The sequence below is a fragment of the Pezoporus wallicus genome, unplaced genomic scaffold (assembly GCF_028554395.1).
Source record: "Pezoporus wallicus isolate ANWC-B61680 ecotype Strahan unplaced genomic scaffold, APGP_CSIRO_Pwel_v1 contig_5352, whole genome shotgun sequence".
NCBI lineage: Eukaryota > Metazoa > Chordata > Aves > Psittaciformes > Psittacidae > Pezoporus > Pezoporus wallicus.
In genome coordinates this window covers 1546719-1559941 of record NW_026639660.1, presented here as the reverse complement: position 1 = coordinate 1559941, position 13223 = coordinate 1546719, and the positions used below count along the sequence as shown (strand labels likewise).

The following is a 13223-nucleotide window of genomic DNA, read 5'->3' as shown; positions in this document are numbered from 1 at the left end:
AGCACAGTAAGAGCAGAGAAAAGATGTTGCTTTGGTGCTTTCTGGCTGGGTTTCTGGTGAAGCCTTTAACACAAGAGAAGGGCTTCACAGAGTTAGTTGTTCCCAGTGCTTCTGTGGGCAGGGTGCCCATCTCTCTCACAGTATCTTCAAAGGGTTTGCAGAAATGATGTTGCTTTGGTACTTGTTGGCTGGGTTTCTGGTAGAGCCTTTAACATAAGAGAAGGGCTCTCCAGGGCTGGCTGTTCCCAGTGCTCCTGTGGGCAGGGTGCCCATCTCCATCACAGCATCTTCACAGAGCATGTGGCCTGCATAGGAAATTGCTGAGAGCCTTATGGCAGGCTTCTGAAGTTCACAACACCCAAAGCACAGGCAAAAATTAAACTGCAAGGGTGCCCTCTCTTCTCTGAATTGGTACATGCCTTCCAAGCACCACTGCAGGTGCTAATATAATGGCACTGGTTTGGTCCGAAAGAGGCTGCAGAGAGGAGGTTGAATGAGGGAGGTAAAGCTGTACGTATTACCAGTGTCAGACTGCTTCCCATAAGCATCTGCGGGCAGTTTAAACTGGGACAGATACTGTAAAAGAACACCAAGATCCCCAACATGTACCTTGTTCTGGTGCTTTTTCTGATGTGTTAGTGGTATCTGCACTCTTCATAGCTTTAAGGTCTTGCTCTGGCTTTTTAGGCTCTGAAACAAAATGAAGTATGTTAGGAAAGGCAGCTCTGACAGAAAATACTTTTTGCTCTTGTATTTAGAGATTATCAGTCGCCATGGAAGGCATCCCATCACCTGGCACTAGGTATGTCAGTCAGTCCAACCAGAGCTTTCTCACAAAGAGAAAAAGTGGTGGCTGGGTGCCTCTAGAGGGTAGCCAACCCCTGTTTCTGGTGCTTAATTTAGGCATTTTTATTGCCCAAAACTTCCTGCCAATATCAATAGAAATTCTGAAGTGAGCAATAAATACAGGTTTTTACCAGTAATAAACCAGTACTCATGAGAATAATGCATCATGTTGTTGAATTTTCTTTTGAGTAGCAGCGTGTCCTCAGAATCAGGGTCACAGTATGTGCAGGGCGTTTGGGGAACACAAGTTATCATGCAGTATTTCAGTCACTAATTCACGTTCTGATCTAATTCTTTCTTGCCTGACACTGTCACATCATCGTGGGACCAAATCCTGAATGCCACAGACTGGCTTAGAAGGAAAAGGGAGATTTTTTTGTCCTTTTTTTCTTCTTCTAAGACCCAAAGTCATCAAAGTACTTGGAAAATTTATTGCAGTTCGTTTACTGCTACCCTGCAAAAGAATCTGCCTCTGCTTTTATGTCTGACTGAGTACTGGAGGATTTTGATCTTCCTTTTTTTTTTCTCTTCTCTAGTTATTTTGGCAGCTTTGACCTATTAAAGAAATTAGCCCAGGGATAATGGTTTCCTAAAAATTTGTGTTATTTTTTAAAACAGCATTTTTTGATTGTTTCCTCCAGCTGTGAATAGTTACAATTTTGGGAAGGTTTTTTCTTGCTGTGCCCAGAATTTGGGAAGCACTGTAACCACTTAGAAGCATTTAAAGAAATCTCAGGCACTCTGAATCTCTGGTGTCCCTGGGATGAGGACCAAAATTGCATCTGACAGCTGATGAGGGCTTTTTGCTGATCTGGCAGCAAGTGAGAGTAATCCTCAAAGAACTGCCTTTGTGTCCTACTGATAATTGGTTTAAGTATCCAAGTGAACAATGTGGTAATTTAATGTAATTTAAATCAGAAGAAAATGGTAGCTTTTTTAGAATTATAAAAGAAGTAGGAAATCCTCTATCACAAAATGGCACTAGCACCAGAGATCTTTATCTTAAGAAAAAGCTGTTTCTAACAGCTGAGATGACTGGGCTTAGGTGGCAGGGCTAAAGAGTGCTGACAGGGACAAGCAGGGCTTGGGAAGGTGAATTGTGACCATCAGATTTCTTTGCTACCTATGGCACAGGGATGGGCAAAGCAAGGCAATGGCAATCACTGGATTTCATGTAACAGTGATTATTTGTGCCTTTGATCATTCTGGGTTTTCTCTGCTTGAATGCACAGTCTCTGTTGCTAGGATCCTAGCATTTTCATTCACCCTGTTGATTCAAGAACAAAGTGAACGGAAGCTGCTTGAGTCTTTGGTTTGCTGGAGGAACATGTTCCTGATATTTTGTTTGAATGACTGAGCTGTGACTTGATGATACTCCCTGTTTCTGTGCTGATTCTCACATAATGCGGGTTTAGCACTGGTGGAAGAAATGATTGCTTTCAGCCTGCTGACCTCTACTCTGGCTGTGATTGTCCCTAGTCTAGTCTGAGATGTTTGGGCTGATACCTAAAGTGTTGGGTATATTTGGGAATGATGAGATGTGTTTTTAGTAAATGTTTCATAGAAAAAGCCAAGATTTCTAAGGTATTGCCTTCCTTCTAGCAGTGCATAATATTTTGATCAGTAATTCTGTGTACAAAATCAAGATATAATCAAATTTGTACCTACTGTTTGCAAAGGTATTGTAAACTAAGGGCATGGCTTTGAGTGATGCATACTCAGTCTGAACAACTACAGCTTTCAGATTTGCCTTTGTGCTAATAAAACCCTAAAGATGAGGACAAAGCTCTCTACTTCACTTTCAAGGACCAAACAATAATGCACAGGAGAAGGACTCGAAGGACTCTAAGTAACCTCTGTGTGGCCTTGAATGGATGCACCCACTGACAGGCATTTGAGTTCACGGAGAAGGTAAAGCAGGTTTTGTTACACCACAGCTCTCTGGATAAGCTCAGGGAGGCTCAGGCTCAGCAATCAGCCAAAGAGCTGTGTTAGGGAAGTGTGTAGCAATGCAAGACATTCATTTTGTTTTCATTCACACCCCCATGGGAATAGACTGAACTTTAAACAGTTGTTACAGGGGGCACAAGCAAGTGTCACTTCAGTGACGGGGGCACTTCCTGTGCTCTTGAATACCACCTGGTGTGAGACTTGATCAAAGACCTCTGAAAACAACTAAATTATTTAAACTGAGTCTTACAGTGTAGGATGCTGACTAAAATGGTTATCCAGAGTAGTTCCTTATCGTACCATCCTTAGCTAAAGCTGCTGTGCATTGCCATCTGTGTCATTAGTGTTATATAATGATTTTTTATTATACTCTCAGCACTGAATATCAAGAGATAACGTTAATAACATCAGAGAAAGTCAACATGCATAACCTCAGATGCTTTCAAATAATCAGTACAACATCATACTCACTAACAGATTTAAAGCAAGGGGGAAAGCACTTGGAAACAGAAGTCTCTGAAATACGGTGTGACCAAAAAATAGAAATTGTCTGGGATAATTTCCATATGCTTAACATAAAAAAATACCATGACAGATTTGGATGAGATGCTAAGGGATGCATGATCTTCTTACTCTGAATAGTTATATCTTTGCGTTATACAACTGAGAAGCTGGAACAGATAGTTGTGAATGGATGTAAGGGAACAGTTACTTGCCTGATTTAACAGCTGGGCTTTTTGAAGAGGAATATTCAAGAGTTGATGGATATGTCACACCTTTTCTTGGCTTGCCCTCTTAAAAAAACAAAACAACAATTAGAAAACATCACAAAATATTCTAAGTTTTCTTGCAATAAAATTCTCATCTGACATACATGCTCAGAATCAGACCCTACTTCTTTACTGCTCAACTCATTTTTCTTTCTGATGGCAGAATCTCGAAACCGTGTCACTAAAAATGCCAGTGCCTAAATCCAGCAGCATAAAAAAAAAGGTTAGAAAGCATGAAAACACAGTCCTGGGAAGGATTTGAAGAGGTTGGTCTGTTTCTTCCTTTGCTCTCAAATGGTGGTAAGCATAAGGGGGACATTCCTGAAGGGCACCTGTGTAACCTGTACTTAAGCCGATGGCTTCCCTAGGCAGCCTTTTCCAGAGCCCAACTATACAATTGACTTTAGAAAGCTTGTTTGATGTGGGATTCATTTCATCACGCATACAGCATTCTTCTCTGACTTGACTTTTGCAAGATGACATTTCTGGCAATAGTTGTTAGCAATAATAACAGTAAGAGAAGGCTGTGCTTGTGTGTGGGAACATACGGCACCTATATTTACATCTAAAATGAGGGTCCTGTCTTAAAATAATGAGGCACGTTTCCCAGTTAAGCTTTAAACCACAAATCTTTTTAGTGCTGCAGCAGCTGCCTTCTCTATTGGTACATGTAGACATGCGATTTCATCTTTTGGGGCAGTTTTTATATTCCCACATGTGGCTGAATGAAAAGTGTGGCAGTATAGGGAAGACAGCACTGGACTCTAGGAATGGGTGGATGTAGGATTTCCAGACTGTGGTGACTGTCTCTACAAGATGCTGTGCTTGTCACGCATCTGGACCACCTCAGATGAGACCTACCTCCACCTCCTGCAAAACCTGAGTTGTGACGGTGATGCTAGCTTTGCTCTCCTTTATTCCCTTGGTTACTTGGTGGATTCTTTGAGAAGATGTATATAGCAGAGGCAATGAAGTAAAGAGCTGTTCCATTTCTCATTTACAGTGGTATAAAATGAGAGCAGCCCCACTGAAGTCAACACAGATTCACCAAAGACCAAAGCAGGCCAGTTAGCACGGAAGGACAAGCTGGAAAGAGCTTCCTTCTTGCCGTTAGGCCTCTCTCAGAAGCTGGCTTAAGTGAAGGGCAGCAGGTTTTCACATCCACTCTTCCTGGAGCTAAAACTGGGATCAGGAGCCAAGGAGGACTCGGGAGCTCTTCTGCCAGTTTGGTAGAAACATGGAAAAGGTATAGGATTGCAGATGATTTCTAAATGCATTTCTTTATCCCCAACAGAGGCAGAGCTGTCGGGTGTGAGTGGTTGGTACATGGATGCAGCACTAGCATAATAATCTGATCTTTATTTAAAGTATTTCTGTGCTTATCTGATTTCTAATGCAAACCTGAATCCCACTGCTGTGCAAATAAGCTAAGTAGTGTGGGAGGCTGGATGCTCCTGGACTCTGGGGTTTTTTGATCAACAGCAGCTTGCGTTCCATCTGTGATCATGAGGTAGGTCTGAGGCCTGGCCTGAATGCGGCCCTGCTCTCTGGGGCAATGGTAATATGCCTTTTTCACTGTCTGGAAGAAGTTACATCTAGGTTGGAGTTTGCTTAATGTACTTAAAAATGGATTTACATGTGGGCTGAAAACCTCAACTTCTGGCCATTGAAGTGCAAGCAATGGGGTGGTGGCTGCTCACCCTCTCACGCTTATTTGTGACTAGCATACTCAGACTTCTAGGACTCTATTTTCCTAAACCACTAGCTGCAAAACTCCCACTAAAGTGAATGGAGTCATTCAACTGAGCGCCAAAGCATTCTAGTGCTTGAAAGTGAATACCAGAGCATTTGCATACCTCCTGGTGTGCTGGCTGCTTTAATCCCAGAGGACAGACCTCCTTCCCCACTGCCCCTAAATCACGCCACTTCTTCACCCGAGGATTCCTCTTCTGTGGTCTTTTGTGTGGATGCTCATTCACAATTTAAACATCACAAACTCTTGGAGACAACATTCTAACTAGGAATAACCTCTTGGCACATTACCAGGGTGCAGTATCACACACAGGTTTGGCCTCTTAAAAAGGAATTTGGCTGGAGAATAGGGAACTCAGTTCAAGCTCTAAAGCTGTCCTGAAAATAATGCCTTAGGTAACTTTGTGTTTTTACTGGAGAATGCTTTAAGCAACTCTGTCTTTTTTATGACTAGTAATTGTAAAATTGTAAAAAGAAAAACCCCAAACAACCCAAACCCCACTCATCTCTTTTTGTGAGTGAGATCTATCTGCATTCAGCCTCAGGCTGCTGAGATGAATGACACAGCCTTCCTGGCATTGTAGTCCTTTAAATTTCCTAATAAAATTCTAGAATCCTTACATTTTCAGTAGGTATAGTGAGAGTATTCTTCCTATTTATATATGAAATGAATGAATGAATGAAATATATATTCATATTTATATATGAAATATTATATATGTTATGTGATGTAATATGTTAGATTTCTGCTTGAGCTAGTTTATAAACCAGGTAGTTCCACTGACATCAGTGAGAGCATCAGTGAGAGCACTCAGCATATGTAAAATTAAACACATGAGGGACAAACCCCATCATGCCTACACATACCCAGATTTCTTATCATCTCCTCTTACATGTGCTTGTAACTTTCTCTTGTATCTTCTTATACAGTGTCTCATTAATTAAGAATAAAGTTTTGTTACTATAAATCAAAAATTCCTACAGTTTTATGGGATAACAACTGAGCAGCTGCTGAGGTAAAAAAAGGCTCATTTCCCATTTCGGTACCAGAATTACAGTGTGCTGTTTGTCAGGGAAAAACCAGCAAGAAGTACAAGTAGCAATTCAGCTATTCCAGGAAATTCCTACTTATCCAAAATAAATCCTCCTCATAATGTGGTGTACCCATGGCAGGATGCTGTAAAAAAATGCATCCAAATATATTAATGCAAACTCCAGATGACAGTCCGTTTTGGTCAGTTTCTGAAGCCTCCTTTGCTGTCCACACATTTTCACATGAAAAGAACATTTCTTTACTTTTAGTGCCTGTACAGTAGCTCGAGGTGTTGATTTTTTTCCAGGAATGATGTAGTTAACTAATATCAATTGGTCATACCCATCCTAAACCTAAGTGTAGACCAACAAGAACTGAGACCCTCCATGGATGCAGCAGGAAGTTAGATTTAGAAACTGTATGTAAAACAATGTAAATGGGACCCTCCTTTCACACAGGTAGAATGAGTGCAGGTAGGTTGAAGATAATATAAAGCTGGTGGAAAATAAATATCTGTGAATTTTGTCAGTGAATGCAAGTAAGCTGCTGTATATAATACAGGTGCAAGAAATGAATGAACATTAAATTAAGATTTCCCTGCACTGATACCAAAACTGTTTGGCTAACAGAGATGGGGAGAATTCGCAACATACTTGGGATGCACCAATTGAATTAATTAATACAGGGTTTGCATAAACGCAGTATGGCTATATGTGACTTGAGGTGGGTTGACAAAAGTCAAAAGTCACTTTAGAAGGTGGGAAATCAGGTGCAGGCAGAGGATGCTTGAAATGGCCCAAAGGCCCTTTAGTTCCTTTAGCAGCAGTACGTACCAGGGTGGAAAGTGAGTGCAAATAGGAAGACCTCCCTGTCAATATCAAGGCTCTGATTTTATGCATCAGTAGCAGGAATGAAGATGCCTTTAGACTACCTGTCACCCTTGCAGTAGGCTCAGACCTACACTGGGGCTGACCCAAGCGCACCACTAGCAAGGTATATGTCTCTCTGCAGGCTATATAGGAAGCCCATAATAAAAACTGTCTCAAATGTGTTACTGATGCTAAAACTAGGTGAGGTGGGCCTGTGGTGACTAAACAGGTCTCTAAAGAAGGCTGCTGCCCGCTCTGCCCGCTGTTGCCTGGCTGGTTGGGCAGTGGGGAGCAGCTGGGGAGGGCAGGCAGCGCTGGTGCTCCACCATGGTACCTGACACAAGGAAGGACTCCCTCCAGCGCGGCAAGGACAGGGACCGGACCCCATTGGAGAAGCTCCCTCGGTAACCAGAGTGGCCAGCGACTTTCTGGACAAGGATCTTCCCCCCTGTGTTGTCGATTATACCACTGCAATGGGAAAACATGGTGTCTGAAGGAAGACATTCCCCCAAAAAAACCTTAGAAACTGTTCAATAAAACAAGAGGTATGAAGCGTTCACTTTTACCTTTAAACCAGGGGCTGTAGTGGAACTGTGACACTACTACTAAGTCTGCTGCTAAGGAATATCTGTGCTTCTGTGCTCTGTGCTTCTTCCACACAGAGAAGAGAGTTTGTTACAAAGTTCTGTCAGGATGTGTTTGCTATTCTCACTGATTTACTGGTCCTGTGTTTAAGGTTGACCTAGTTGCACATAAGAACAAGCTAATGCCTTCGTTAAAATTCCTGCAAGTTTGACTGAATGATTGAAGATACAAGGAGAGGTACTTAGAGGAGTTTTGGGGCCAACCACGTGATGACAGAAATACAAACCTGAGGCAAACCTCCCACTTACTTGACTTTTTCTTTTGTAAAAAAAATTAACATTTTCTTTGAGTTCCCCTATGTACCACCTGCAGTTAACTCAGCCTGGTTCTGACCTCAGCCTGGAGTAAACTGAACGCAATATCACTGGAAGCTGAGAAAACCTGGCAGGCTCCATGTGTGAGGCACATTAAATGGTGTTTGACATGATGTAAGATGCATTTCATATAGTAAACCTTCGGTGCATACAACCTGACGCAGCATCATTAGTAGAGCAGGCAAGCCAGGTAGTGGCTGTGGCGTGAAAGGGGCAGTAGGACTGGAAGGAAAATAAGTAATGGGCAGCAAACAGTGGTGAAGAATATGTTAGAGCTGTAGCTTTCTCTGACGATTACAAGAAGCTGCTGGTAATATAACTGTAAGGAAAGGAAATTTACTGCCTGCAGAAATGCAGCATGTAAGTTAAACCCACCCAAACCCAGCTGGCAAAGAAGGAAACTGGAAACCCTCACTGCAACAATACAGCCAGCCAGCATTTGAGCTACGGAGGAAATTGCAGTCTCTATCAGTATTTTGTAGTTCTCCTTTGGGACAAGCTCTGTGTGCAGAGACAAACAATTTCCATTGTACCCTAGTGTCTGAAGGAAGAATCTGGTTTGAAAGCCAGGCACCCAGCAGTCAACCCCTAGCAAGGGGCTGAGCGGGCAGAGCTGACACCAGGAGGTGGCAGCCCTATGCACACAGGCACACCAGCCAGCGCACTGCACAGCACAGAGGTGAGGTACGATGTCCCAAAGTATTCAGCTATTTCACAAAACTGGAAGCACTGCAGTAGCTCAAATAACTCTGTATGAAGCCACGTTGTCAATCAGGCTTTATAAATTCTTACTGCATTTTCAGCTGAATGCATCCTGTCCCTGCATCCTGCCTACAGTTATGTGTGTTTTGGTGGTGAAGTCATTCTCCATTAAAATTTTACGCACATTTTTGCATGGATAATCAAACTCAGCAAAATTTGCGCCGCAAAATTCATGTTACAAATTTGCTTCAGTGACTTTTCTGTAGCAGGACAGCTCTTGATGTCAAGGACAGTTAAATTCAAATCTGGAGAATCAAAACCAATTACAGAATTATGGGAGTTGTATGCATTCATCCCTCTTGATATGCCTTTTTTTTCCTGAAGCTTTATTAGTAGCAGCAGCTCTATCCTATCTTCTGCTTGGATAATAACAGTAGAATAGCAATTTGCTATGCATGAATGAGAGATCTGCAGCTCTCAAGACAATTCTCCAAAGATTGAGAAGTGTGCTCAGATATGACTGATTTGAACAGGGATACAGGATTGACAGCGCTTTTAAAGACTGGATTGCTTGCATCACACATGGTCTTTCTCACAGGTTTTCTACTAGAAGAGCAGTCTGCAATCAAACCTACAAGACAGTAGGAACTTTAAAGGGTTTGAAAAGCTGAGAACTCCCTACACCAAAATGACATGTTTTTCTGAGCCCCTTGCTCATTTATATGCACTCACCTGTGAATTGCAGCATTGCACACGCTGGAAAAGGAAGCATAAATGTCTGTGCCATAAACACGGTATTTTACATCTTGACACCCAGGAGGGCATTTTGCAATGAATTCTGGATTGATTATCTTCCCCGCCTTGACATCGCAATCAATCTGGGGCACATCTGTGAGTACAAAATCTTCGTAAAGTCAGAATGATTGTTTTCATAGCTGAGTGATCTTGTCATGAAACAATGAGTAACTGAGTGTCAGGCATGCCCTCTTCTTGTACATTTGTATCAGCGGGTTTGGGTTACAAGACATGTCTGTGTGTTCTGCATCTCTAAAATAACACAAAATGCCCCCTATACCGAGGGATGTGGCTGTAACTAAGGTTGGAATAAAGCAGCCTCAGGGTATTTCTAACCTTCAGTTTGCTTCTTTGAAGGAAATATCCTTTATGACACTTTGCTGGAAAGAGAAAGAAATGTAGTCACCCAGGCCGTGGTTCACATGTGGGAAGGAGGGTTTAGGGAAAGCAGTGGCTGTGAGTCAGGACAGGGAAGGACAGAGCACACGCGAGGCAGGATGCTTCCCAGACCTCCCACTGTGCTAACGTAGCTCTATTCCATCTGTAACGCCAGGCTACAGCCACGGCCCATTATCTTGTCTTGATTTTTAAAAACGTTTGCTGGGTACAATTTATTTTGAGCAAGGGGTTAAAGCATGATTTCACGACCTCACAGTGGGCTGGTTTGTCAACTAGATGAGTAAAATAATCTGTGGACAGAGATGCTTTTATAGCGATGCTTTTACAGCATCAGAGCTGAAAGTTATACATCCTAGTGCACAGGACACACACACCTCATGCTAATCAGCTACATATGCTTTGTGTTACAGCAGGTCCATTTCACATATTTATGTCTCTCTGTGCTTGCTTAGATCCTTGAGTGGTCCCTAATGACCTATGAAGAAACATTTTAAGAGTGAAGTACACAATTTTCCCTTTAGGCACATTCAACAGCACACACTTTACTAAGTGATTTGATTTCAGTAAAAGATCCTGTTAGGTAACATATGCTTCCATTGGCTCTGCAGACAATTGTGAACAGTTACCCCAATATAACCTCACTTTGCACTTTTTTTGTTATGCATCAGCCATGTCCCCTGCGAAGCAGTCAAGAATTCTCCTGGGACCACTTACATAGCTTAGCCTTTTTCATCTTCCTTGTGGCTTCCTTAGCTTCGTATGTACAGGTGAGAAACACACCTAAAACAAAGAAAACTTAGTATCAGGAAGAAGGGGGACTATCAACATGAATCACTACAAACTCCTGTGCATGAGATTTCCCAAATTAGAATCAACGGGTTGAAAAAATGAAATGGGAATATTCTCAGCAAAGCTAGGTTTCTACCTGTTGGTTAACTTTGCAGTCAAGATGACACCTACTGTGAGGCGGTTTTGTAAAGGGGATTAAAGATCAGTTCACACATTCATCTGTGAAACTCACTACCAAAAGATACCATTGAGTTAATGTGGTCCAGAAAACCGTGAAAGGCCCCAGTATTTCTACAAGTGATGGAAACTCCTTTTAATCAGTGTGATAGAGATGAAAGTGCAACAATATGCACTGGGCATAAAGCAGCTGGGAAGCTACAGAGAGAAAGATCCTTCTTAACACCCTGGTAGGGAGGTTAACTTGTAATCATGTGTTGTGGTGTTCCATTCACTGGTGGTAGCAGGTATAGGCAGCATTACAGACTGTAGGAGGGTCTAGTGTGGCATGTCCCAGTATCCTGTCTCAGCAAGGGCACTGATTTTCTTTGGTAACCAGAATTATGATTTTAAAAGTGAAAGAGACATAAACTGTTATGTTGAAGCATACAACACAATATATGGATGCATCTTACGTTGTTAGGTTTACTTGCTAAGTGCACAACATAGGAAAACTCTTCACTCTTCATTCTCTATACTTATTTTGCACTATATTATGGGCAATTAATAACTTCATTACAAATATCCTGACTTTCTTATTCACCTTTCCCTTCTCTGAGCTTTCAAAAAGGAATTGAAACTCTCTATGATGTGTTGGCTGATCCTGTCATCCTTTAATCTTACTAGAATATGCAACAACAGTCTTCTTTCTTTTTTTTATGTTCTTCTCCCTCTAGACTTGCTGCAGAGAGTTTGCAGAATTAATCATTCCCAGAACCTGCTCAAAAGGAAAAATCAGTCTCACAGTGTCTGAAGTGACAGTGTGGAGATGCAGTATTGGGGCTTTTTGTCACTGGTGCAGTTTGTGTAACCAAGGCAAAATTGTAGTTAGGAAAAAAGGAGCAAACCAGTGAAAAGTAAAGTGAAAAGTCCTAGCTACATGCTATGTTAGGGCATAATTTAATGTGGAGGACATAATTTGATCTCTTAGTAAGGACAGAAGAACTACGCAGGTAGCTATGAATTTGAACTAAGAATAGGTATCCTGTTAGACTTGAGGATCCAAGCTAGAGTGAATATTGCCTGGGAATATCACAATTAAAGTCACACAGCAGTGTTAGGCTGTGTGGTGGCTGGGTCTGCATCAAAGGGAGACATTTAAGTAAAGTACACTAAGAAACCATGCTTGATCAACCAGAATGTTCATGTAAGATGAATTGCAGATTCTGGAGTCTCTACGTGTTCCCAAAAAGCAAGATCCTGTCTGACTCCCAAGGTAAAGAAAATAGGAGACATTTATAGCCTTTTCCCTTTGGCATCTTCTTGTTCAGGGAAAGAGCAAGACCACATTAAAATTGGAAAAGGATATTCCCTTGTAAAAAAAAACCCAAACCAGATGACTTTTATTTGGAGGGAATCTTTACATTACAGACATTTTTCAGGGCCCATTTTGCCATCTGATATGGACTGCATGTACTTGGTCATGTACTTAGAAATCTTTGCAAGTTATTAACATTGTTTCTATGCCAAAGTCAAGAAATTTGGGTAGCCTGTTTCTGAGAAGCTGTGCCAAGGGTTATGCCAAGGGTTACTCCACCTGCCTTTGAGAGAGCTTCATCAGCCATGGAGTCCGAAGGGAAGAGAAGAAGCCAGAAGACACTGGTCAGCCAGGGCAGGAACACACTAATTGTAGCACATCAACTGTACTTACCAAAGAAGATTGCAATGACTGTGGTCTTCATGGTGAGTAAAACAAAATCTGGATGTGTCACTAAGGAGCTCTGAAAAGGAAAAGAATACATCAGGCTGCATGTAGAGGTATCAGAGATGATGCTGGAACGGTAGGTGAAGAGGAACTGTGCCTTCTTCTTCAACCTTTCACAGTTGTCACATGCTGCATCCTCTTCTCAAGCTCTGTAGAGCAGCTGATGTCCCCAGAGGAGATGGTGTTTGGGCTGTGACCAAAAAACCGTCCCTCCCATGGACTAATTATTTACTTCTGTCCAAGATTTGCCTTTTGCCTCAGGATACCAAGATTCCATTCCACATGCTACTGTATGGCTATATGTGACTTGAGATGAGTTGACAAGTTCATTTGCTACTCTTCTAAGGTATAATCACAGAATTACACATGTACACATCAAACATCAATCACAGAATTACACATGTACATCAAACTGCACCATGTAATCTCATAAAGATA

General features: G+C 41.9%; 1 protein-coding gene across 1 annotated transcript in view; it reads right to left on the bottom strand.

Moving 5' to 3' along the window:
• VIT (vitrin) overlaps positions 1 to 12797 on the bottom strand; it is a 35261-nt gene extending 22464 nt beyond the window's left edge. The window contains exons 1-6 of the mRNA XM_057415433.1: positions 12732 to 12797; positions 10790 to 10855; positions 9614 to 9770; positions 7555 to 7688; positions 3513 to 3590; positions 610 to 690 (exon numbers count right to left, since the gene is read on the bottom strand). Coding sequence (XP_057271416.1) covers positions 610 to 690; positions 3513 to 3590; positions 7555 to 7688; positions 9614 to 9770; positions 10790 to 10855; positions 12732 to 12762 — 547 coding nt within the window. The 5' untranslated portion in view covers positions 12763 to 12797. The remainder of the gene's footprint in view (positions 1 to 609; positions 691 to 3512; positions 3591 to 7554; positions 7689 to 9613; positions 9771 to 10789; positions 10856 to 12731) is intronic.
• Positions 12798 to 13223: the final 426 nt, after the last annotated feature.